The 23,710-nt window shown below is 48.3% G+C and overlaps 1 protein-coding gene and 1 long non-coding RNA gene across 3 annotated transcripts; one reads left to right on the plus strand and one right to left on the minus strand.

The window, feature by feature from the left end:
- Positions 1–3,466: 3,466 nt before the first annotated feature.
- Positions 3,467–4,930, minus strand: LOC127342014 (uncharacterized). Its single transcript, XR_007876113.2, has 4 exons — positions 4,541–4,930; positions 4,173–4,452; positions 4,017–4,083; positions 3,467–3,528 (listed from the first exon to the last, which is right to left on the minus strand). It is a non-coding gene; the product is annotated as an uncharacterized lncRNA (long non-coding RNA).
- An 8,756-nt stretch (positions 4,931–13,686) lies between these two features.
- On the plus strand, positions 13,687–23,215 carry LOC127342015 (putative E3 ubiquitin-protein ligase LIN). 2 transcript variants are annotated; one of them, XM_051367953.2, is made up of 12 exons: positions 13,687–14,555; positions 14,639–14,899; positions 18,936–19,033; positions 19,143–20,387; positions 20,497–20,641; positions 20,742–21,312; positions 21,431–21,555; positions 21,648–21,764; positions 21,881–22,012; positions 22,085–22,465; positions 22,594–22,842; positions 23,034–23,215. In XM_051367953.2, exons 1-12 carry the CDS (start codon positions 13,749–13,751, stop codon positions 23,049–23,051), a joined length of 4,149 nt encoding a protein of 1,382 aa, XP_051223913.1. In that variant the 5' UTR covers positions 13,687–13,748; the 3' UTR covers positions 23,052–23,215. The 2 variants fall into 2 exon arrangements, with proteins under 2 accessions (XP_051223913.1, XP_051223914.1); XM_051367954.2 differs by having other exon boundaries at positions 18,945–19,033.
- The last annotated feature ends 495 nt before the right edge of the window (positions 23,216–23,710 follow it).

A 23,710-nucleotide genomic window follows, 5' to 3' on the forward strand; every position in this document is an offset into this window, starting at 1 on the left:
GATATATTTGAGCCCACCATTAAAATCCATATTGGAGTAAACAAGGTTGCTGCACTTTGTGATCTTGGTGCAAGCATGTCAACTATTCCAGAGAGCCTATTTGGTAAAATGAACTTAGGACCATTTGAAACAACTTTGCTAAGGCTTCACTTAGCGGATTTGACTTATAAACAAACTGTAGGAATTAAAGAAAATATTGTGGTAGAATTTAAAGGATGTCCTCCTCTTATTGATCTTTATAGTGGAGATGCCTAAATATTCTACAACTCCTATAATCTTAGAAAGACCATTTCTTAGAACTATTAAAGCTCTAATCAATTTACATGAAGGGAATGTGAGAATTCGACTACCATCCAAAGAACCATTTGTAGTTCACTTCCCTTAACTAGAAGCGCTTCATGGGAGGCAACCCATGCTTGATAAAGTTTTCCTTTACTCGTTCTTGTTTCAATTTTGTTTTTGTTTTTAATAAATATTGTTCATGAGATCCTTTGGAAAAGAGGAGAAGAAATAGGTGTTTAAAACTTTTGATTTGATATACTAACATAAGGGAATTATTCAATATTATATATTGTTGTTTTTCCTTAGTCATTTTCGAGGTAAGGTTGATGTGCAGAGGCATATGCAAAGATGCAAAAAATATCAAGTTTTGCAAGTTACATAGAAAATGGCAACCACCAGTACGTTGGGACCCGACCGTAGCACGGGCCCGTACCACTTCTTCGGCCAGAAGATGGAAGGAACCAAAGTTGTGTCCAAGAGTACAAAGAAGATGGATACCACCCATACCGGGGAATCCTCCCGTACCGGCCGACTGTACCAGCTTCAACAAAAGTTGCAAATTTTTGGAATTGTTATAGAAAGAATTGCGACCGCTCGTATGGGGATTACGCCCGTACCGAGTGTACCACCACAGATCAGCCCCGATCCTAAAGCGGAGGTGCTCAATACGGGTAAAGTGTGCCCGTACCGTCCGTCCATACCGGCCGCCGGTTCACGTTATATGCCCAGGGAAGAGGTAAACCTAAACCTAATACATTCATATTCTCTGTCTTCTTCTTCCCAACTCAAAACCAACTCCATTGAATCTTCAAATCTGTTCATTTTTATTTGATTCCTCGCACACCATCGATTCGAGGTACGTTTCTCCTCTCATCCCCAACTTATTTTCAGCAAATCTATGTCCTAGCTCTTGCAATTATCAATCTAGAGTTAGGTCTTATTATAAACTTAATCATCTTAATGGGCATGTTAGACTTTGACATTCGAGGAGATTCTTTTGTAGTATGTGTTGAGGATCATTCCATGCTTTATGGAAAAAAGCTTCAAAACAGGCGGATGCTCAGCATCGTCCAACCTCTGGCTCGCGCGCTTGATGTGTGTCCTGATGGAGCCCACGTTATATCTTCAGTTGGCATATCCCTTTCATTCTTCCCATCGTGAACCTCTATCCCCGTTGTTGTTCCAAAAAAAAACAAATAAATCCCGTCGTTGCGACCTTGATGATGGGTTGCCGCCGCCGCATACCCATGGCTACCCGCCGCCGCGCACCATGGATCCTCGCCGCCAAGCGCCCAACCTCGTAGTCCTCCGTCACGCGCCATGGCTACCCCATCACCACGCACCATGGCTCCTTGCCACCGGGCGCAAAACCTCAAAGTCCTCTGCCGCTCCTTAACCTCGAGGGAGTTGATGCCGACCTCCTCTATGCCTCCTTGTGCCCCGAGCGAGCTGTTGCCTACCTCCACTGCGCGGGCCACCACCTACTTGGAGGTCCTCCGCCTTCCTCGCCCGCAAGGATGCAATGTGACGCCCCGGAATCGGTACCATGAGGATCCCAGCGAACCCGCCGAAATCCGCATGATATCGATTCAGAGACGCCCTCCGACACGACGTGCGCGACGAATCACACACGTGATGCCAGAGGAATTAACACGAGCGGTAACATTACAACAGGATTACAATAGAGCCCACAAGAACATATATTACAACAAAGACTCCAACGAGTCAAGATACAAATATACAATACAAAGATCCAAATCATACAGAAGATCAAATACGTCCGAGTACGGACAAGATACAAATTGGACTAAGAGTCCTGAAGATAACCAGTGACGTCCATAACCCTGCCCGAGCCAAGCCGGAAGGGTAACCTTGCTAACGTCGTCATCTCGTACCTGTCAAAGTCGGGCCATCGGTTGCCGACAAAAGGGGGAGGAGACAAAAAGAAAGGAAGGCGAGGGTAAGTACCATTGGCACGTACTTGCGAGACAAGACCAGCTATGCTCGCTGGTGGGCGGTATAAACTTCACCCGGCTATATGTGGAGTTTAGCGGCAGCAAAGGTACTATCCAATAGAGACACGCTACAACATCTGTCTACTCAGAGAAGATAAGAGAGCGCACAAGGTAACAGATAAATACTACACAAACATAACCCAGCCAATTACACATATCCCCTTCAACAATAGCGAAGAGGCAATGTAAAAGGCACTCAACGGTGGACCAGTTTTATTAGGTATCGGTTGTAGTAATGCTATATTACTACGCAAGTTATTATCAGATTATTAACAACAAGTATAAGGTGTAAGTTGTTCTATGATCAAGCCATACAATTCCAAGTCGTCCATAACCGCGGACACGGCTTATCGATAAGATGTACACCCTGCAGGGGTTGCCCAAATGTAACCATACGCATGCTCGAACCCACTTACTACAGGTGGAGTCTCACATCAAGACCGTTCCCAATGCAAGAGAAAATTTAATGGGAGCCACCCAACTAAGCTACCCGTGACGAAGTTCGGCGTACTCGATACGGACCCGCAGGTTTGCGTCGGCTTCCAAGGCGGGCACTAACGACCGGCCAAGGATAAAGAGTCCCGCGTTATGAGTACAGTACAGGAATAAACACCCGAAGGCAACAGGAAGTAAAACGTGCATCGTGCATATGAGCAAATAAAACCAAGGTTGTGGCTCCCAATAAACAGACTCGAGGAAAGGTAGTGGGTGATGGGGGTCCCATTCCCCCACGTACGGGTAGAGCGCTCAATCTCGGAACAGATAACAAGAACTCGGGTCCTAGGGGACATTAGCGAGTCAAAGTTCCGATGCTTTCGCAAAGGGGCTCACAGATGCCTCTGCTTACAATTTTAGTTGTTAACAATAAAGTAAAGTGTGATTATCTCCAACAAATGATATAGCATGTAAAAACCTCCCAACAACCCAACATATCCCGATAACAGATCGAGATAAACAACAGATCCTAAACACGCCTACGACTCGCAAAGCTGGCAAACAACAAACAATAGGTAGGGCGAGGAGGTGTATCTCGGACATATAGGTAACAGGTGGATAGGACACGTGACACAACAGAATCGCAACATAAGGATAGCAATAGATCAAAAGAGCATGTAAAAGTAAAATAGGTGAAGGGTGGGCTCGCTTTGTGAAAAGGCTGAGAAAAACTTGTCGGAGAATTCGCCGTTTCTCACATCACCACTTCGTGATCCTATCCGGGAAGAAGCAAATGCTGGAACACACAACGTATACAAGTCTTACTACTACGGATAAAGAAGATCCAGCATGATCAAGATGATATGCATGACATGGCAGATATGATGCAATGCACTTGTCCATATTAATCGGAGTCGGAACCCCGGACAAGCAAATTAGGTTGGAGTTGCAGTTTCTACCGACAAAGTAAAGTGTTGTTTAGCATGGCATATCATGGCAGGGGTGCGCTACTTCAATATTAAGCGGAGCGGGGAAAACCACGTCGGTGTTCCGAAATACTCCACATATATGTAAGGTGGACATGCATAACTATCAACGCGTGACATGATGCAAGATGCAAACAGATGAATGGATGGCATAATCATGTCCAGCACATTTTTCTGATCAATTTTCATATAAAACACTTTGCATTTCGATGCACGGTTTGAAAGATATGATTTATGCAACATATAGACATTTTCTGGAATTTCTGCAAAACAGAGAAAAAGGGAAAACGTTTCTCACCCAGGCACTGGCTAGCCCGAGCGACTGACGCGCGGGCCAGGGAGTGCTGACGCGGCGCAGGAAGATGCTGTGAAGGACGGTGGGTCAGATTGAAGAAGAGTTAGGGGGTTATCTGCAAAACGTTTAGATCCAGATCGGATCTGAGGGTTTTCTCACCGGAAAGGGACTAGCTGGAGCCGCTGACGGACGGGGCCCGCGGCCACGTGGCTGCCAGCGTGGCGAAACGTGCTGGAACGCATAGAAGCTGTTCGATGCGGTGTGATGCCGCGCGCGTTCCGGGCGAGGGGCGGTCACCGCGGCGAGGCGTCGCGCGCGCCGGCAACTGGATGCGTCCCAGGACGCGAGGAAGGGGCGTCGGGTGCGCCTTGTCGGCGCGGACGAAGAGGAGGCGGCGCCGCCCACGGGAGGTGGCCGGAGCTTCACCGTCGGCGGGTTGCTGCGGACAAAACGGCCGATAGCAAGGTGAGAAGAAGGAGCAGAGGAGGGGGAAGCGATCGAGCGGTCCAGGAGGTGCGCCTGCTCACCAGGGATGTGTAGGACGTGACGAGGAGGGCGGAGGAGGACGGTGGCGGCCGGAGTCGAGCAAAAAGGCCGCCGGTGCTGGGGAAGAAACGAGGATGGAGGCGACGATTTAGGGCGCCCCCGGGCGATTCCTTGCAGAGGGATGTAGAGGACGACGACGCGCATCGATTGGTAGCGGCAGCGCAGTGAGGGGGTGACGGAGATGTCCGGGCGACGACGATGAACTTGCGGGGGGGTTCGGTGGTTACAGAGAAGAAAAGAGAGGGAGATGGGGGCGGCGGCGCGAGAGGGGAAGGAGAGGAGGGCTAGGGTTTCTGGCGCTGTGGGGAGGGATAAAAAGGGGAGAGAGGGAGCAGGTGGGAAGGGGAGGTGCGGTGGTGGAGGACCAGGCGCTCACGCCATCGGCGTGCTCACCTTTGGAGAAGACGACAACGAGGTAAAAAAGGTGCGTACCCCTTCGGTCTGTTGGGTTGGGTTGGGCCAGAGGAAGAGAAGGGAGGTGGGCTGCTGCGGTGGAGGAAGGTGGGCCGGGTGTGGCCTCGGGCCAGAAGAGAGGAGGAGAAGATTGGGCCACGAGGGAGAGGGGGGAAAAGGGTTTTTCTCTTGAAAACTCTTTATCTTTTCTTTTCAAAACTGTTTGTAAACTGTTTTATTTTAATAGTTCAAGCAAGTTTTAATTTTGAATCCAGGGATGGAGAGAGAGAGTAAACAAAATAGTTTGGCTTTGTAAAATAATTTTATTTATTAAAACATGGATGATATGATGCATATGCCATGATGATGCATAAAAAGAAAAGAACAGGCAAATCTATTAGGGGTACTAACCTGGGCCGTTACATGCAATCTCGAGAGAACCTAGTTGAGCTTGGAGGTGGTACCTCCTGCCACCACGCCTCCACCTCGACCTGGTCCACGCGGCCACCAAGCACGACAATCACAGTCCCACTGGCAACCGTCGAGGTGCTCTTGCGGGATGCCACGATGCAGGAAGAAGCGACACTTCATGGGGTCTATCCATGGCTGTTGTGACAATGACACCATTTCGCGAGCGCCATGGGGCTACAAATGGTTGCTGCTGGTGCTACCAACGGCGAGCGGCGGTGCTGTAAATGGTGCATGCATATGCTACCAATGCCGGCCACATGTGCTACCAACGACGACGAGCTGTGCTTCAAATGGTGCCTGCGTGTGCTACCAACGACGACTGGCGGTAATACAATTGGTAGTTGCCGGTGCTGCAAGGACTAAGTGCTGGTGCCGCCATTGGCGGGCAGCATTGCTACAAGGAGGTCTCTGGTGAACTATCGTGCTCAATGCGAATGGTGGGTGGATGAGCCGTAAAGGAGGGCCTATGCTGTTTAAACAGTCAACGAGGTGTTGCAAAGTGTCAGCGGCGGTGCTACGAAAGGTCAGCAACGGTGCTACGAAAGGTCAGCAATGGTGCTGCATACGATCACCGACGGTGCTACCACCAGTCAGTGGTGGTGCTGCAAGAAAGAAGTGAAAGCGCTTCCAGCTAGGAGTAGTTCACAATGCTACAATTGTATATTTTTGTGCTACAAATGGTATGTGGTTATGCTACTTTAGTATAATGTTTTTGCTGCTGGGTCTCTCACGAAGTACGGTGCTCTGGTGCGGTATGTTGCTCCTGCGAGGTCTTCGTTGAAGTCTCCGGCGAGGGCTCCGACGAAGTACGGTGCTCCGGCAAGGTCTGCGGTGAAGTCTCCGGTAGGACCGCGTCCGTCGGGGGAGTTAACTAAAGGGTGTGTCTAAATCTCAGTTGACTAAGACTTAACTTATGTCTCAGTAAAATTACATCAGCGTGTTTTGATGTGGGTCTAAACAAAGCACAAACAAGCAAACACGAATCTTCAAACAGAAACAAAATCTAACGATGGAGCATCGTGACTGACGTCTCAGCCAGCTGAAACTTAGCATGCAATTCCGTTAATTAAAAGATCAAAGGGAGTAGATATCCGTCAAACCGGGCCCAACATAAACCCTCGAAGACACACGCGACCAGATTATTCAATCCAACTCCGATCGGGAATAGAGCTAGGCTAGGGTTTTTGTCTCCAACTTTATTAGCCGAGAGACAACACGGCCATCTCCTATATCGATTGAAAGGTAGATCCTCCACGAATCCCCTTGGTCGGCGAATATTCTCCGCGAGGCGACGAGGATCAGATCAAGAGATGGCGGGTAAGCAGGGCCGCAGGAAGAGGAGATCCTCCGGAGCTCGGCTGCGTCTGAGCGGCAGCACCGTCTCCGGGGCGAAGAAGCCTGCGGCGGCGAAGGCGGCACCGGTTCCTCCGTGCAATTACCACCTTTCGATGGCAGCGGTCCAGTCGATTCTGAACCACAGGCGGGAGCCTTTCTTCATTGGCAGCTACTTCGACAACTTGGACGAGGAGGGCAAGAGGATCGTGCTCGAGGCGGCCGCCGAGCACGAGAAGATCGAGGACAGGTACGCCGTGTACCAGGAAAAAGTCCGCAAGGAGTTTGCTGCCAAAGGCTTCGTTGCGCTCCCTGATGACTACGACAAGAGAAGGGCTGCAGTGAACGCCGCTAGTGAGGAGACCTTCCGCAGATTCGCCGCCCAGTACAATCCGGACGGAATCTAAGTAAGGTGCTGGGCTGCAACATGGGCGAAGAAGCTTTGAGATTTTCAGAAGATGCATCATAGCACTGTTTGCCGATCTTGTTTTATTTCTCTATCTCTATTCTCTAGTCTCTCTCTTTATATGATAATGATGTAAGAATTGATCGCAAGAACTGTGTTCTTTACCCAGTTGGAACTATGCTTACGTATATTGACTAGACCTGTGGACAATCTATGTTGGTCATATAGTCCCTCCGTCTAAAAATAGGTGGAGAAAAACTACAATTTGATCTTTGAAGTTGCTCTGTATGCGTTTTGGTCACGAACTTGCAAATCGTGAATTGTGGGTCAAAAAGTTGCTCCGCGCGAGCGTTTTGGTCGATTAGTTTGCTGATGTGGCAATTTTTTTTTTTTTTTGCAAATTGCCTCGTAAAAGTCAAACTAAGGAGTAAAAAATCAGAAAAAACAAAATGTTAGGGGTCAATTTGCAAAAAAAAACTATTTAACCACGCCACCAAACTAACCGTCGGTGTGACGGAGTGACCAAAACACTCGTGCGGGGGCAACTTTGTGACCCAAAATTCACGATTTGCAAGTTCGTGACCAAAACGCACATCCGTGCCAACTTCATAGATCAAATTGGAGTTTTCTCAATTTCATCTAGATACGGATGTATCTCTAACTAAAATACATCTAGATATATCCATATCTAGACAAATATAAGATACTCCTACCTATTTTTAGACGGAGGGAGTACATGATGTGGTCACTCTTTGGTTGTTATGTTTGCCATTATAGATTTGTCACTCTTTCGTTGATTTGAATAGAAGTACTTGTGACCATGGCGTGCATACTTTTAGGAAAACTCTATACTACAACCGGCTGATGCATCAGCCGGTTCGCTCGATAACGACGCGAACAAAAAAAAGTTGGACGCAGCCTTATCTTTGTACTCTCGATGTGGACCACTCATTGTTTTGCCCTCCACGAGCAGAAGAGAATCCCCCGATGCGGAGCAAGCGAGGGAGAGGCTGAGCTCCACCACGGCTCGTACCGTAAGTGACGCCGACGAAGCACCGCTGCTCATGGAGGAGGTCCTTCCCCAACCGCCGCCACGAGCGGGCTGCCGCCATAACAGTTACGCCCATGCGCCGGCGCTGCATGTTCCTCCTGGCCACCGTGGCCGCGGGTGCTCCTCCGCCGCCAGCGGATTCGTTGCTGACAACCTCAAATTAGGCTTGTGGTGTCTCTATGGATATAATGTTCACAAGCAATTTTGGAAGGAAACTTCCGTCGTGACATACTGGTAAGGTATTTTGTCTCTGGTTGATCTCGGGCGTGCTGGATTTGCCACCGATGAGCTCGAATCAGACATCGTGCTGCTGCCATCGTCTTTGAGGAAGTATGAACAAACCAGTACAAATTTTTGTGTGTATATGATACCGAGAAATTGCATCTATGTTTCATGCGTGTTTCTGTAATGTTGGATGATTTAGGTAAATTTGTTGGATATACAGCAGAAAAATGATGCAAAATGATGTAACACTCTTTGAAATGTTACGTACGCAGAGTAAAATATTACGTTGGAAATTATATTTCCATTGGCGAATTTTTTGTACCATAATTTGGGTCCGTAACAGATTATAGAAAAAAATGTTGGAGTCAAATGTTATATAGTGTGAAAATTTTGCTGCTTTTGTATCATAATTGGGCGCGCAAGAATCGTTGAGTTAAGTGGATCGGATGGTAGGGGACGCGGCTGATGGATCCGTATTTTTCATCCGGTTGTACGCTAGCGCTTGCCATAGTTTTAACACGTTTACCATCGATAAACTTGTCTATAATTTATTAAGGGGGGACTATATATCTCTGTGATTCATGTCTGCTCTTCAAATATATGCTATGACAAGATGCCAGCCTTGTGGAGACACTGTTCTGTTGATCAGAACGGAATATCCATCATGTTTACATGCCTAAGCAAAAGCAATATGGATTTGAGAGCAATGCCAATGAAAACTCCTCCGGACAACCATAAGACAGATGTAGAGTTAACCCTGATCAGTCAGTTTATACTATAATATCATCTTAGACAATCTTTCTTAATTTGTTTCTTATGCAATTCTCATTGTCAAGTTAATTGCCAAGATTCATAAACCGGTGTTTCGTTTTGCAGGATATTTTCTTCATTTTGGAGAATTACTGTCTAGTGGCTTGTCCCTTCACAGCCTTGTTGATTTGAATTGTACACAAGATCACATAAGCTATCAAGGAACAGAGTTCATTACTAGTTGTGCTCTGATACTAAATGTGCATGTCTACTCTATCAAGGAACAGACTTCATAACTAGGTGTGCTCTGATGCTGAATGTTTTTGCCCAAGATATATAAGCTTAATTATAATCATTCATCTTGACGGAATGGGCATGCTGTTTGGCCTAGCATTGTTTAGACCATTAGCTAGCTCAACTGGCCGTCTCGAAGTAGCGAGTTTGTACTGGTGTATGAATTCAGGAAGCCCATGAAACCCATAATAAAATAGACGACTTGGAAGCACCCGAAGCCCAGGAACCAAACGTAGAGAACAAGTAAAAGCCCATCAAGTAGTTGACATTGACATAAGCTTATTGTATTTGTAATCGAGACGGATTGGATTTCGAGACCTAGCCTCGCATATAAAGGCTGGAAGGAGCCAACGAGGAGGGGACCCCCGGATTGACTCGTGGCATACTCATTGTAACCCTAGATCGATTCTAGTAACCTAGTGATTTAGTGTTTTCCATCAATAACATCAGACTCTCTTATTTGTCTGATAAGATGTACAAATCACCAGCGCACCTCTTTCCTTGATACCCAAGTCCATTACCATGGACATTGCCGAGGTCACCCCTCGTCAATTGGCGCGGCCTGTGTGAAATCTGGGGATTGGAGTCATGAATTTGACGGCTCTTTCTTCACCAAGCAACAACTCGACGACTATCACACTACTGCAGAATAGGCTATCAGTGACAGGCTCAAAAGGCTCACTAGTGACGGGCAAAGCGCCTGTCACTAATGACTAGTCACTGGTATGAGGTTACTAGTGACAGGCAAAATGCTAGTCACTAGTACGTCCATACTAGTGACAGGCAAAAAAGATGCATGTCACTGGTTTCGATCAAAGGCAGTAACCCATTATTCTAGTCATCGCTGGTTTGAATTTCCAGAATACAAAAAATAAATATGTTTCCCACAAATATTCTAGATAGCACAATAAGTTGTTACAAAAAATAAAATGCATTTTTTAGAAATAAATCACATAGCACAATAAGATGTTGTATCAATGATATGTTCACATCCCGCAACATAACATAATATTTACACAGCTAAGACACTTACATACGAGCTTACAATCTAGCATAGACAGGATAGTTTCTTGATTAGCTACGTAACAAGTCGTTTGAACTCCAAAGAACGGAACAGAATCACCACAATATATGCATAGCTGCAAGTTCCTTTCACTTTTCTACTTCTTCAACTTCTTGTGGAGATGCAAAATCTTTCATTATGTCTTCCTTGTATGGCACATGATATTGATGACGTGCTTAACCTGCACTGCTACAAACAAGAAAATGAGCATATAATTGTAAGCAATGGCACCAAACACGGAAGCACCTGTTGGAGAATCAAATAGTGGCATAACATCGGTAGAGCAGATGAAATGGCTGCATATGTTCATCAGCTATATACATATTTTTCAAAGACCGTTCATTGAGCTGCTTATTTTCACTCAAATGTTGCAAATCTAAGCATTTATTAAACAACTCAATAATCATCTAGCACTTGTACATCCAGAAAGGCTTCAAAGAGAATAACACATTATTATAACTTTATTTATACATTTTATATGTATTTAAATCGCCAAAGTAAATTACTGGAAGGTGCACCAAACATCTGCACCATGTTTGTATTTACTCACCTCAAGCAACTATTTGTAGAAATAAATCCCCACCATCCATGAAAATAGCAAGATACCTAATAAAGAAGCAATTAAAAAAATTGAAGCGCAGAAATAAATCTGACAGAGAAACCATGCATTCTATTCTAAGGTTTGCCGTTGCCAACTCAATATGTCATCTTTATTCAGACTTCGTCTATGTCTACATAGCAATACTCTCTGCCCCTATGTCTACATGAACACAATTCAGCACTCGTGGTACTGAAAAAAAGTGGATCTTTAATGGTAATGTAAATTTTATAAAAAACTTACATCAATATAGATGCTTATCCAGAGCCAGTACATATGGAATAGTTACAAAAGTTCAGGTTGTAAATTACCTTATATCAGTCTGCCAAGTTGTTCATCATATCTCCAAGACGAAGAGCAGCTCGGACAGGATCAGCTGAATTAACAGTTTATAATGAGGGATACGAATATGCAAAAGAAAAAAAAAAGCATATGCTGACACGTACTAATTAATTTAGAGAGATTTAAGATCTAGAAAGCTCCACATGGTTGTCGAGGAGGCGCCTGATGCCGGCGGGGGGGGGGGGGAGGGCCAAGCTTTGTCAGTGGGGAGGCGGTGACGCATGGAGAGTAGGCTGTGGGGCAGGGGGTGTAGCCTGTCGTCGCCCAAGTCCACCTCCTCCATGTGCAAGCCGGCCCCGACACCGCATCCCCATCCCCACTGTAGCCGCCGGCCCCATCGTCACCGCGCCCGGAGACGACGCCGCGCCGGCCGCCCCTGGCACGCCCGCGCTGCCGCCCGGCTCGGGGGCCAAGGGAGGCAGGTCCTTCACGCGGTCCTTCGGGGTCTATTTACTGCACTACTCCGCGTAGGTGCAGCCGGCGCGCTCGGCGTCGGTGCCGTCAACGGGGCCGGAGGTCAGCGTGCTCGCCCGCCTCGTGGAAAGGCTACAGGAGCGGGAGTTCCGGCTGCGCACCGAGATACTGGAGGGTTCAGGTGGGGAGGCGGCGGCGGATCAGAGGATGGGACGATTGCGATTGTGCAGGCGGTTTCTTCTCTATTCGCATGCCGTGGAAACTTTCGTCCGCACTCCACGCCTGCCTATATTCGCTAAGTGCGCAATTAACGGAATGTACTACGCTGGCCTCTTGGGTGGACGTAGGAGGCAAAGGAAATTTATCGTGATAGCTTTCTGCCGTTAGGCCAAACCGTTCTGCATTGGTCAAATAAACAGAGCGCCCGGCGAAAACTTAGCTTCTTCGGCGCAAGACAAAATCCTAAAATTAAACATGATTCAAGTCTAACTACCAAGAAATAAACCCTGACGCCCATGCTAAGCGCATGTGCACATTCCGTTAGATTTAGATTTATTTGTGCGGTTTAATTTGATTAAGTGAGAAGATTCTGAGATGGGGCAAAAATTGACCGTCCAGTGACAAGTGTTTATAGATGCATGTCACTAATATGTTGGCTCTTTCAGCCGATCTCATAAAAAACCGCTAGTGACACCCTTTTTCATGCGCCTGTCACTAGTGTCTGTACTAGTGACAGGCATAAATTTGCCCGTCACTAAACGACTGGAGGCTATAAGCATTTCTGTAGTAGTGTCAGTGGCCAGATCCATTTTGGCCGTCTCCTAGTCTTCGACAACCTCGGCCAGGGGATGGATATGACGATCAGAAGTATCAACTTTCACGTCGGGTCATGAGGTACTCTTCGCCTCTCGGACCCGATCTGTTCGGGTCCATCGGCTACGAGCTCCGTACCAGCTGCAACGTCGATATCTTCAATCGGTTCCACAAGCGAGGCAAACTCGCCTCCAACCACCATGAACAACTGCGACTCCGCCACAATCTGGGGATCTCGCCGATCTTTTCGACGGTGTCTCCTCTACTATGAAAGCGAGCTATAACTCCTTCACTGCTGACGAATAAACTTCTCATCTTTTTTGACATTTTATGCGCACACATCAATCAGTAATTGTGTGCTTCGACAAAAACAGTCAGCCCAAAGCAGTAATAAAATGGCAAGTGAAGGTACCATATAGTATCCCTGATGATTTGGCTATCTTAATTATCTTTTCTCCCTTAGCTCCAATTGGCAGATCATTTCTCTGCTTATGTGTTTGGTGACAATGACTGAAAGCCTCCCTGTCCCCCAACAAAGATTTGTCATAACGATTCAAACAAAATCGAAAAACCTCACGTTTCTTACGCTCAAAACAACTTGTACCTGATTAATTAACCATGCTCGGATTAATTATACGGTCACAGAGGAAGAAACCTCAGTCATTTTCACACAATTATACGCAGAAAGACTTGGGTTAGACTTTCCAGCTAGCTAGAACGGTCCTTGTACAAACGTTCTTCTCTCTCCACGCGTTGCGTGACCGCGAGCCTGCTTGCCGGCCGCTGCCGGCCGGGAACCAAGTCCGTCCGTCGCTCCCGCCATAATTTAAACCCCACAGGGCGGTAAGTTTCCAGTCCTACCCCTCCTACTCTCTCCTGGTCAGCCAGTCAGCGACCAAAAACGGCTGCCCAATTCGGACATTTCAGCCTCTCGCCACCTGCTTCGGAAATCCAAGACCGTCGAAACAAAACCATCCCCATCGTCGAGTGTCCTGCTCACCGCGGGCGGCACGCGAGTCGACTCAACCAGGGCAGACATGGCAGCACCGATGCCGACGTACTCTGCCGTCGTCGCGCACGCCTCCGCGTTCCTCGGCGAGCTCATCGCCGACCCGCTCCTCCGGCGCCACCTCCTCTCCGCCGCGGCCGCCGCGGACGGCGGCGGCGGCCAGCACACGGCCGCCACGCTCCAGGCGCTCTCCCTCATCTCCGACGCGCTCGACACGGCCCCGTCCGCCTCGCCGTCGCCGTCCTCGCTCCGCGCCGCCGAGCGCCTCCTGCTGTCCCTGCCCGCGGCCACCCCGCTCTCCTGCCTCCTCTCCGCGATCGCCTCCGCCGCGCGGCGCCGCGGCGGGGCGCCCTCCGCCGCGTCCGCCGTGCTCGACCTCTTCGTCCTCGACCCGGCGCTCGCGCGCCACGAGCTCGCGCCCGCGGCCTTCGAGGCGCTCTTCGCGCCGCGCCTCCTCCCCGTCATGCGCCACTTCGCCACGCGCCGCGCGTCGGCCGCCGCCGCCGTGGCCTCCGCGGCGCAGTTCCGCGAGGACAGCAGGTCCGACGAGACGGCCGCGCTGTCGGCGATGAGGGTGCTGTCGCTCATGAGCGGCGCCCAGGCGCAGGAGATGAGGGGGCTGGAGCGAGAGTACGAGATGGTGCTCGACGTCAACTGTAAGGCCTACGCGCTCTACCTGAAGAAGATCCTCGAAGCCGGAGAGACGGAAAGGCTGTCGCCGCCACCTCCTCCTCCGGAGCTTGTATTCACGGTCGGAGACGGCGACATGAGCGCCGGCGACGAGGAAGCCTCGACGGACGCCGATGATGGGGCTCTCAGCTTCGTGCGGGACAATGTAACATTCTACATGCACACACACACACACACTACGTTCTTTCCACGTTGATTTCAGCGTGCTCACCGGGTGAAGTTTTGCAGCCGATGTGGGCGGAGGCGGAGGGCGACCTGTACCCGCGGCAGGGGAGCATCAAGGGACGGAGGGAACTGATGAGGCCGCCGAGCCTGTACCCGCAGCGCGTGTCGCCGCACCTCATAGTGCAGCAGCAAAGGCAGTCACCGCAGGTCGGAAGATCGGGAAGATGGAGCCCAGCGCCTAGACTCCGAGAAGAGCCCTCGCCGGCCACGCCTTCGGATGACAGCACGGAGGATTCTTCCATCGAGCTATACACCGGCAAACAGGTTTGTCCTCCTTTTTTTAAGATGATGTCTGAACCTTTGACGCGGCCTGCAACGAAAGATGTTACATTGGTGCTTAATTAAGCCGCTAGTTCAATATAGAATCCGAGAGAATTCGAAAAGATTAGTACGGAGTAGCTAGAATGATTAACACATTATTACTGCCTGATTAGTTTGGATGCCGGCCTAGGACAATCTTCCAAGCAGGAGTAAGTATTAGACAGAAGGAATCAGACTCCATTTTTGCATTGCATGATCTTTGACTGACAATCTTGTCTTATTTAGAGCATCCGTATCCCTAGATGCTAAAGAGACTCTAAAGGTGAGAGAAATCGATAGAACCAGTTCTATGAACTTTTCAATGAAAATTCTGGTGGTGAACTTCGACCCCACGTGACCATTCGAAAAGGACGCTTACTGTTTAGGCTGGCCATAATGCTAGTATCATACACATTGGTCCAACAAAAATGCTGATGTGACAGCTAGTTAAGGAGGAGAGAAGAGATTAGAGTAACATAGGTGGATACTGTATCATAGCAATGTCATGAGAAAAGTTAATGCCAAATAAATCTTGTACACACATTTGCATTGAGATTCTAAAAAGTAATAAATATAGCATAACTATGATATTACTTCATGATACTAACCACTATAGAGATAGTACCATACACAAATATCGTATGCATGATACTACAACATGATACTTACCACTATGGCCAGCCTTAGCACCGAGTGCTAAGCTTATTTAGGATTTCTTCTGAAAATTCCACTTGTTATAAGTTGAGCAGTTGAGTTAACTGTTTTTTTTCTAATCTCCACAAACGACTCAAAATGATAACCAGGTTAACAATAAATCCATTGTTGAGAGACCAACGTAGTATTTTATATTTTCGTTTTGAAATTTACTATACCTTACTTGGACTATATATAATGGTACTCTGGTTTGCTTAATACACTAACTGCTTTGCTGAAATTTGTGAACTTCAACTCTGGTTCAGTATAACATGAAGAAACGGCAAGACAAGTATATATACCGAGAATGTGAAAAGATATATCCAAGTCGCAAATCATAACATGGCTACAAATTTAATATTTCATTTCGGCTGATAAATTGTTGATTATCTATATGGCACAGGGACAGGAGACTGAACATCTCAAAACAGAAATTTCACTTAAAGTGCAGTTACAATATACAAAGAACTACGAAAATTAAATTTTAAGAAAAATCCACAAAGGTTATTGAAACTCCAACAAAAATGACTACAATTAAAAAACGGAAATACCACTCAACAATTCATGGCGAGAACTTCAAAATATTTCCAAGTCAACTAAATTACTACTTATCAAGTTTAAGGGTAGAACTTCATGTAGAGTAAGAGCAAGTTCAATAGTATAGTCAGCTAATGGCTATAAGCAATATGCCACATCATTTATAGCCAATATATATCTAGCATGTACAATAGTTGGCTCTAAGAATGCACTATTTTATCAATACATGACCCACTATTTAGTCTCACAAAGTGCCTAGGAGCACGTGCTAGAGCTGGCTATTGCATTAAATAATATATTTTAGAGGAGTTGGAAGAGAGAGAAGGGGAGAGAGAAGCGAGGTGGGCGGTTATGCAATAGCCAGCTCTTGCACGTGCTCCTATGCACTTTGTGTGAGTGAAGATGGGCCATATGTTAGTAAAGTACTTCATTCTTATAGCCAACTATATTGTACAAGTTAGCTATATGGTGACTACAAATGACATGATATCTTGTTATAGCCTGCTATTGGTTATACTATTGGAATTGCTCTTAGAGCCCACCCACCTGCTTTCTCTTCTTCTCTCTCCTCCAACTAAGCACATACTACCTCCGTTTCAAGGAATAAGGTGTCCTCGTTTTACGTATTTTTTATTTGACTAAAAATTGCTTCAAATAGAGAAAGATTGTTTATATGAAATTAGTATCATTAAAAATTATTTTTCAATACGGATCCAACGATAGTAATTACATATAATATAATCAAGATTTTGCTGCTTAATTTTTATGGTCAAAGTTCGTCTTGAAATACGTGTGTGTTTTATTCATTGAAACGGAGGTAGTATATTATATTTAACTCCTTATAGCCTACTAACAGTGCCATGAGCAACTTAAATTTGCATTCCATGAAACAAAATACAATATTTAAGATTCATGTAATGCTTGAACTAGAGATTAGCCCCCTCTTATCTGTGCAACCTATTATCCTTTAAGTCATGGCCCCGTACTTCAGCAAAATTATCTTTGATTACGCTCTCCTCTAGACTACCGGCCAAAAAAAAAATCTTTCGAGGACACTTAAGCCTGCCGATGAACTTCTTCTACAGGACAATGTTTCCGTTAGCTATATCCACCTACATGGACGTAACAAAAAAAAAACACCAGAAGTACAAAGGTACAAATGGAAAACGCATGTATCGTAGGATTGAATAACATACATTCACCGATAAACCAAATCAGGCCAGACCGTCCGTTCATCACTAGATAAAACACAGCAACAAAAAACTAACATTTTGAAAAAAGTTATATTTAAAATACCCGGTACCATGACATGTTTTCGCTACATAATGCGGCGAAATGTTGGTATTGTTGACTAAGAGGCGTACTTCCAAGCCAAGAATCTTCCAGAAATCTGTTAGTTGTGCTATCATCCACAATGAAAGAGTCTCCGCTAAAAAAAGCTCCTCCTTTTTTAGATAGCCATTCTTGGAAAGAAGAATAAGTAGGTTTTGTTGCCACTTGTTTTTTATAATACATCAGTATTTAAAAGATACCAATTACACGGGAACTCTACACCAACAACATAACAAGATCTAGTCAAGACAATGAGGATGCGCATAGCCAAATTGTTACAAAAAGGAGAGAAAAATGATCAAAAGAACAGCTACAACAACCACGAATGATGTCAACCCGATGGTGCCAAATGAGTTACTCTGACAACGACACCTCCAGGAAGGGCAATGTTCTTGGAGCTCAATAATGACAACAATATATCTAACTAACTAACTCGTGGTACATGGTTGAGTCGATGATGAGAGTTGGAACTACTGTTATTGCTATGTTCTCGTTTGTGACACCCGAGAGGAACTCCTACAACACCCATCCTCATTTTTCAACTTAAATAACTGAATGAACATTTGTTTTCAATTTAAGATTATCCATTTAAATACTCCTTGTTCTCATGGCATGCAAATAATACTTCACTTTGTTAACTGATATTTCTTCTTATGCTTATGAGTTATTACTTTGCGAGAAGAATCTAGGTTTGCAGTAATAAACATATTGTAAATTTAGAGGCACATCAAAGAATGACATCATAAATATCAGTGTGGATTGGTGAATAGATCATTTATAAAGACAAGTCACGCCCATATGAAAACAATTTACCCTTGATGCTTAACTTATTTTTAAATCTACCCATGACCCTTTCCACTATTTATTAGTGAAAGCCTAGACACTTTAATGACTTTAATTTTAGGCCCCGTCGTGTGTAATTTTATGTGACTTATACCTCCATCCTAAAGTTTAAAGCTTATATTTTTTTAGAAAATCAAACTATGTCAAGTTTGACTAAGTTTTTACCAAAAAATATTAACATGCAAAATACAAAATTAATATTATTAAATAGATAATAAATGTATTTCTGACAGGTATATCTACATTTATTGTATTGTATTTATTGATAGATTGTTCTAAAATTTTGGTCAAATTTTACTTGGTTTGACTTTTCAAAAAAATGCCTTAAGCTTTGGCATGAAGGTAGTATATTTTTAAAATGATAAATAGTACTCGGCACTAGCCAGATAGCCCTTTCAAATTGTAAGTCGATTTTGTAATAAACCCATTAGAAGGAAAATGGCATTGTTTTTACAACTAGTTTCTGCTCGGAAGCATCGAAGAAGACAATCCTTGTTAGCTTCTCCGGATGATGAGCCATTTCTGGCTACGTAGACGAGAAACCACATCTCCGTTCCAATTCTGAGTTCCCAATGCTTGTGTTCTTGTCTCGTACGAAAAGCAGGCGGCGTCGCCTCTGTCCAAGCCACGTAAAGCGCAGCCACGCGATGACGACGGCGCCGGCTGGGCCCGTTCTTCTCCGGAGCCATCGAGGTAAGCCACCCTGCGCCCCTCCAAGACAGCATTCTCCAGCCTGCTTGCACCGGCGTTACCGAGACAAGCTCTGATCGCGGCCCCTGTCGGATTTTCTTCTTACATACAGCTCCCCGATGGGCGGCTATGCCGACCTGGCGCGGCAGCAGGCGGCGTCGACGCCCAAGGACTTCGTGTGCCCGATCACCAGCCAGGTGTTCGACGACCCCGTCACCCTCGAGACCGGCCAGACCTACGAGCGCCGCGCCATCCAGGAGTGGCTCGACCGCGGCAACGCCACCTGCCCCATCACCCGCCAGCACCTCAACGTCGGCAGCCTCCCCAAGACCAACTACGTCCTCAAGCGCCTCATCGCCGGCTGGCTCGAGCAGAACCCGCCCGCCACGCCGGCCCCGCCCATCACGCCCATTACTCCCGCCACGCCCGCGCTGCCGGTGGCGAGGACGCCTTCCGCGAGGATGGAGGCCCCGCCGCCCCTTCCCTTCAAGATCAACTCGCCGTCCCCGGACAACACCGGCAGCCAGGCGAGCGCGCCCTCGCCGACCAGCGTCATCGTGCAGGCCTCCGTGGACAGCGCCATCGGCGAGCTCCGCTCCGCGGTGTCCTGCCTCTGCACGTCCGAGGCGCTGGCCGAGTCGGAGAAGTCCGTGCTCAGGATCGAGCGGCTCTGGCGCGAGGCCGGCGCCGCCGAGCACGCGTTCTTCTCGGCCCTGGCCAAGCCCGCCGTCATCAACGGCTTCGTCGAGATCCTCTTCAACTCCGTCAGCGCGCAGGTGCTGCAGGTGGCCGTCTTCCTCCTCGCCGAGCTCGCCTCCCGCGACGACGGCGTCGTGCAGACGCTGACACGGGTGGACACCGACGTCGACTGCCTCGTCGCGCTCTTCAAGAAAGGGCTCGTCGAGGCCGTCGTGCTCATCTACCTCCTTTCTCCTTCCGTGGAGCAGCTCGTCGAGATGGACATGGCCGAGGCGCTGGTGGCCGCCATCCGCCGAGTCGAGGAGGCAGACGCGGTGAACATGTGCGTCAAGCCCAAGGCCGCATCGGTGATCCTCCTCAGCCAAATTCTCTCAGAGGCAGGTGACGGCAGAGACAGCACGCCGCCGGTGCCGAGGTCCGCGCTGGTGTCCGAGAGGTTCGTCAGGAGTACTGCTCTGGTCTTGGACGCCGAGCAGGTGGAGGTAAGGGTGGCCGGCATGAGGATCCTGCTACGGTGTATCGCGGAGGACGGCCACTGCCGGAGCAGCATCGTCGACAAGCTGGCGCTGGGCCCCGTCCTCGACGCCTTCCACGTTGTCGGCGACGCCGACAAGTTCGACATCGTTCGGTTCCTCTCCGAAATTCTCAAGCTGAAAAAGTACGCAATCTAAAAGAAATAAATCAACAATTATCACATTCTTGCAACCTTGTGTGCTATGCTAATTGCTAACCGGCCTTGTCTGAACCCGCCACCGTTTCTTCTTCAGGCGATCGGCAGCAGAGCGTGTCCTTCGGGCGATCAAAGAGGGAGGATCCTTCAGCATGATGCACACGCTCCTTGTGTATCTTCAGTCCACCACACCGGAGCAGAGCCCCGTCGTTGCAGGGCTTCTTCTTCAGCTTGATCTCTTGGTAAACACAGTAGATTTCTGTGCGCTATATTTCTTCAGTTTACATAGTGATCCGCAGCTCCATCTTCTAAATCCTGACGACCAGTTCGTCTGCTTGGCAGGTGGAACCGAGGAAGATAAGCATGTACCGCGAGGAGGCGATGGATAGCCTCGCTGACTGCCTCAAGAACTCCGATTTCCCGAGGAGCCAGCTCCTCGCCGCCGAGACCATCATGAACCTGCCCGGAAAGTTCTCCTCGTCGGGGCGGCCGCTCGCCCGGTCGACCCTGCTCAAGCTCGCCAGGGTGAAGGAGCGATACCGGCCGCCGCAGTCGCAGGAGCTCGGCCTCAGCGTCGTCCGCGGAGCCGACGAGGACGACGCGGCCGCCGAAGACAAGGCGGCGTGGGAGTGGGAGAGGAAGACGGCGTACGCGGTGGTGAGCCACGAGTTCGGGCTGGCGCTGGAGGCGCTGTCCGAGTGCCTCGAGAGCAAGAACGCGGAGCTGTTCGCGGCCAGCCTCGTGTGCGCCGTCTGGCTCGTTCACATGCTCTCCCTCCTCCCCGACACCGGCGTCCTCGGCGCCGCAAGGGTCTGCCTGCTCCGGCAGCTCGTGCTCGTCCTCAGGTCCGCCAAGCACGGCAGCGACAGGGCCCTCGCCATGGTGGCGCTCAGGAGCTTCATGAACGACCGTGGTCTGTTACTGCATCCATGAATCTTCCTTTCCTGCCTGAACTTGTGAAAACTCCTCTCTTGTCTGTCCTAGGATATGAATCTGATTTGATGCTTACCGAACATGTGAAATGTTTTCAGAGGGAATGCAGGACATCGCAACCTACATCAAGGACGTACTCAGGACCTTGAGAGAGCTGAAGAAATCGTCCGGTCTTGCGTTCGAGATGCTCAAGCTGCTCTCAGATGGCCAGGAGTCTAGCATCGTAATGCTCAGCTTAGCATCTTGTGCAAAAGTATCCACAGAATTCGGAAGAGTAATCTTTGCTGAAGAATGTTCTTCTTCGTCTTGCCGCAGGACATGTGGAACCACAAGGAGCTTAATCAAGTCGATTGCAGCTCCAACGGTGAGGTCACGTCGATCGTGTACTTCAAGAACTACATCTTCTCCGGCCACTCTGACGGAACGCTGAAGGTTGTTCTTTCAAAATTTCCATACTTCAAAATTACTCTAAAAACAAATTTCAGTTTCTCAACTCTGAATATTAAAAAATAAAAATTCAAAAAAACTCTGAATATTTTGAAATCCAGGTCTGGGAGGGAAGTGAGAACATCCTTCGGCTAGTCCAGGAATCACAGGAGCACACCAAAGCAATCACCAGCTTGTCAATCCTGCCGTCGGAGGAGAAGCTCTACAGCGGATCAATGGATAGAACTATACGGGTACATACATGATCAACGAAAGTTACACTGTAAACTTGAGAATAAAACCTGATGCCGTACGTCCATGAGCAGGTATGGCAGTTCGGCGACGGCCTCCGGTGCGCGGAGGTGCACGACACGAGGGACCCGGTGCAGAACCTGGCGGTGGCCACCGCCATGGCGTGCTTCGTGCCGCAGGGCGCCGGCGTCAAGGCGCTGAGCTGGAACGGCGGCAGCCCCAGGGTGGTGAACCCGGGCAAGTCCGTGCGCTCCATGGCGCTTCTGCACGGCAAGCTCTTCTGCGGCTGCAACGACGGCAGCATCCAGGAGGTCGACCTGGCCACCGGGACGCTGGCCGTCATCCAGGCCGGGAACAAGAGGATCCTCGGCAAGTCCAACCCCGTCTACTGCCTGCAGCTCCACGACGGCCTGCTCTACACCGGCGGCGCTCCTCTCGACGGCGCATCGGTCAAGGTGCGCCTTGCTCTGCTCCGACTTCAGTGAATTGTTCAATGAACTCGATGCGTCTCTCAGTTTCTCACTACGTTTTTCTTTCGCATATCTGCTTCTGCTGCAATGCAATGCAATGCAATGCAATGCAGATATGGAACAGCACGAACTACAACCTCGTCGGGTCCATACCGTCGCCGGCGGAGGTGCGGTCGCTCGTGGTGAGCGCCGACCTCGTGTACCTGGGGTCGAGGAACGGCGCGGTGGAGATCTGGTCCAGGGAGAAGCTCATCAAGATCGGGGCACTCCAGGCCGGCGGCCCCGGCTGCCGGGTCCAGTGTATGGCGGTGGACGCCGACGGGGATGTCCTCGTCGTCGGAACGTCTGACGGCAGAATTCAGGTACACTTTTCGTGCTCTAATCCACCAAGCCATGCACGTGGTCTGCCAAAACCTTATCGAAAAAGAAAAAAATGTGGTCTGCCAATATAATTGTGATATCAGTTATCAGAGCACTGCTCCTTGAAATTGAACAAACTATTGATCAGTACGTTCTTGCACTTACAACAACTGGGGTTCTTTCTTTTGCACAGGCTTGGGGATTGACATGAGCAGCAGCAGATTATTGGGTGCAGACTGCAGAGGGGGAGATGAAGGAATAATTAATTGGTATTCTTCTTTGTCCAGAATGGAGAATAAACAGGGGGTACAGAGATACGTACCATACTTGTAAAAATGCAATTTCATTATTATATTGTGGCAAGCTGCAGCAAGGAATCAACCTGCAATCGATGAAATGTACATATACAACTACGTTGTTGAGTAAATATTGATGACTTCATCGATCAAAAACCACATAGTCTACCACAATGAACATTGAAATATACTAGTATCATAAATTGGATTTCCTTTTTTGGAAAACTCTTTAAGGGCATCTCCAACGGGCCGATTAATTTTGGACGTCCAAAATGTCCGGTTGTGTCCGTTTGCATCGGCCCGCGGACGCCATGCGGCATAGGGTGACCTTTTGCGTCAGGGGTATCCCAACGGTGTGGACGCATTTTTTTAGCGGAGACACCGTCAAGGTTGTCAATGGTGGTTTAACGTCCCGTCGAGGCCTGCCGCCGGCGATTACCGGTTCCCGCGCGACGATGGTCGTTCCCGCGCTTGCCCGACACATTGGCGAATTTGTCCGGCGTTTCGCGCCCGCGAGAAACGGCATGCGTGGCAACGCCATTTCCCGCCCCGCTGTGGCTATATATGGTGGACA

The sequence above is a fragment of the Lolium perenne genome, chromosome 3 (assembly GCF_019359855.2).
Source record: "Lolium perenne isolate Kyuss_39 chromosome 3, Kyuss_2.0, whole genome shotgun sequence".
Taxonomy (NCBI): Eukaryota; Viridiplantae; Streptophyta; class Magnoliopsida; order Poales; family Poaceae; genus Lolium; species Lolium perenne.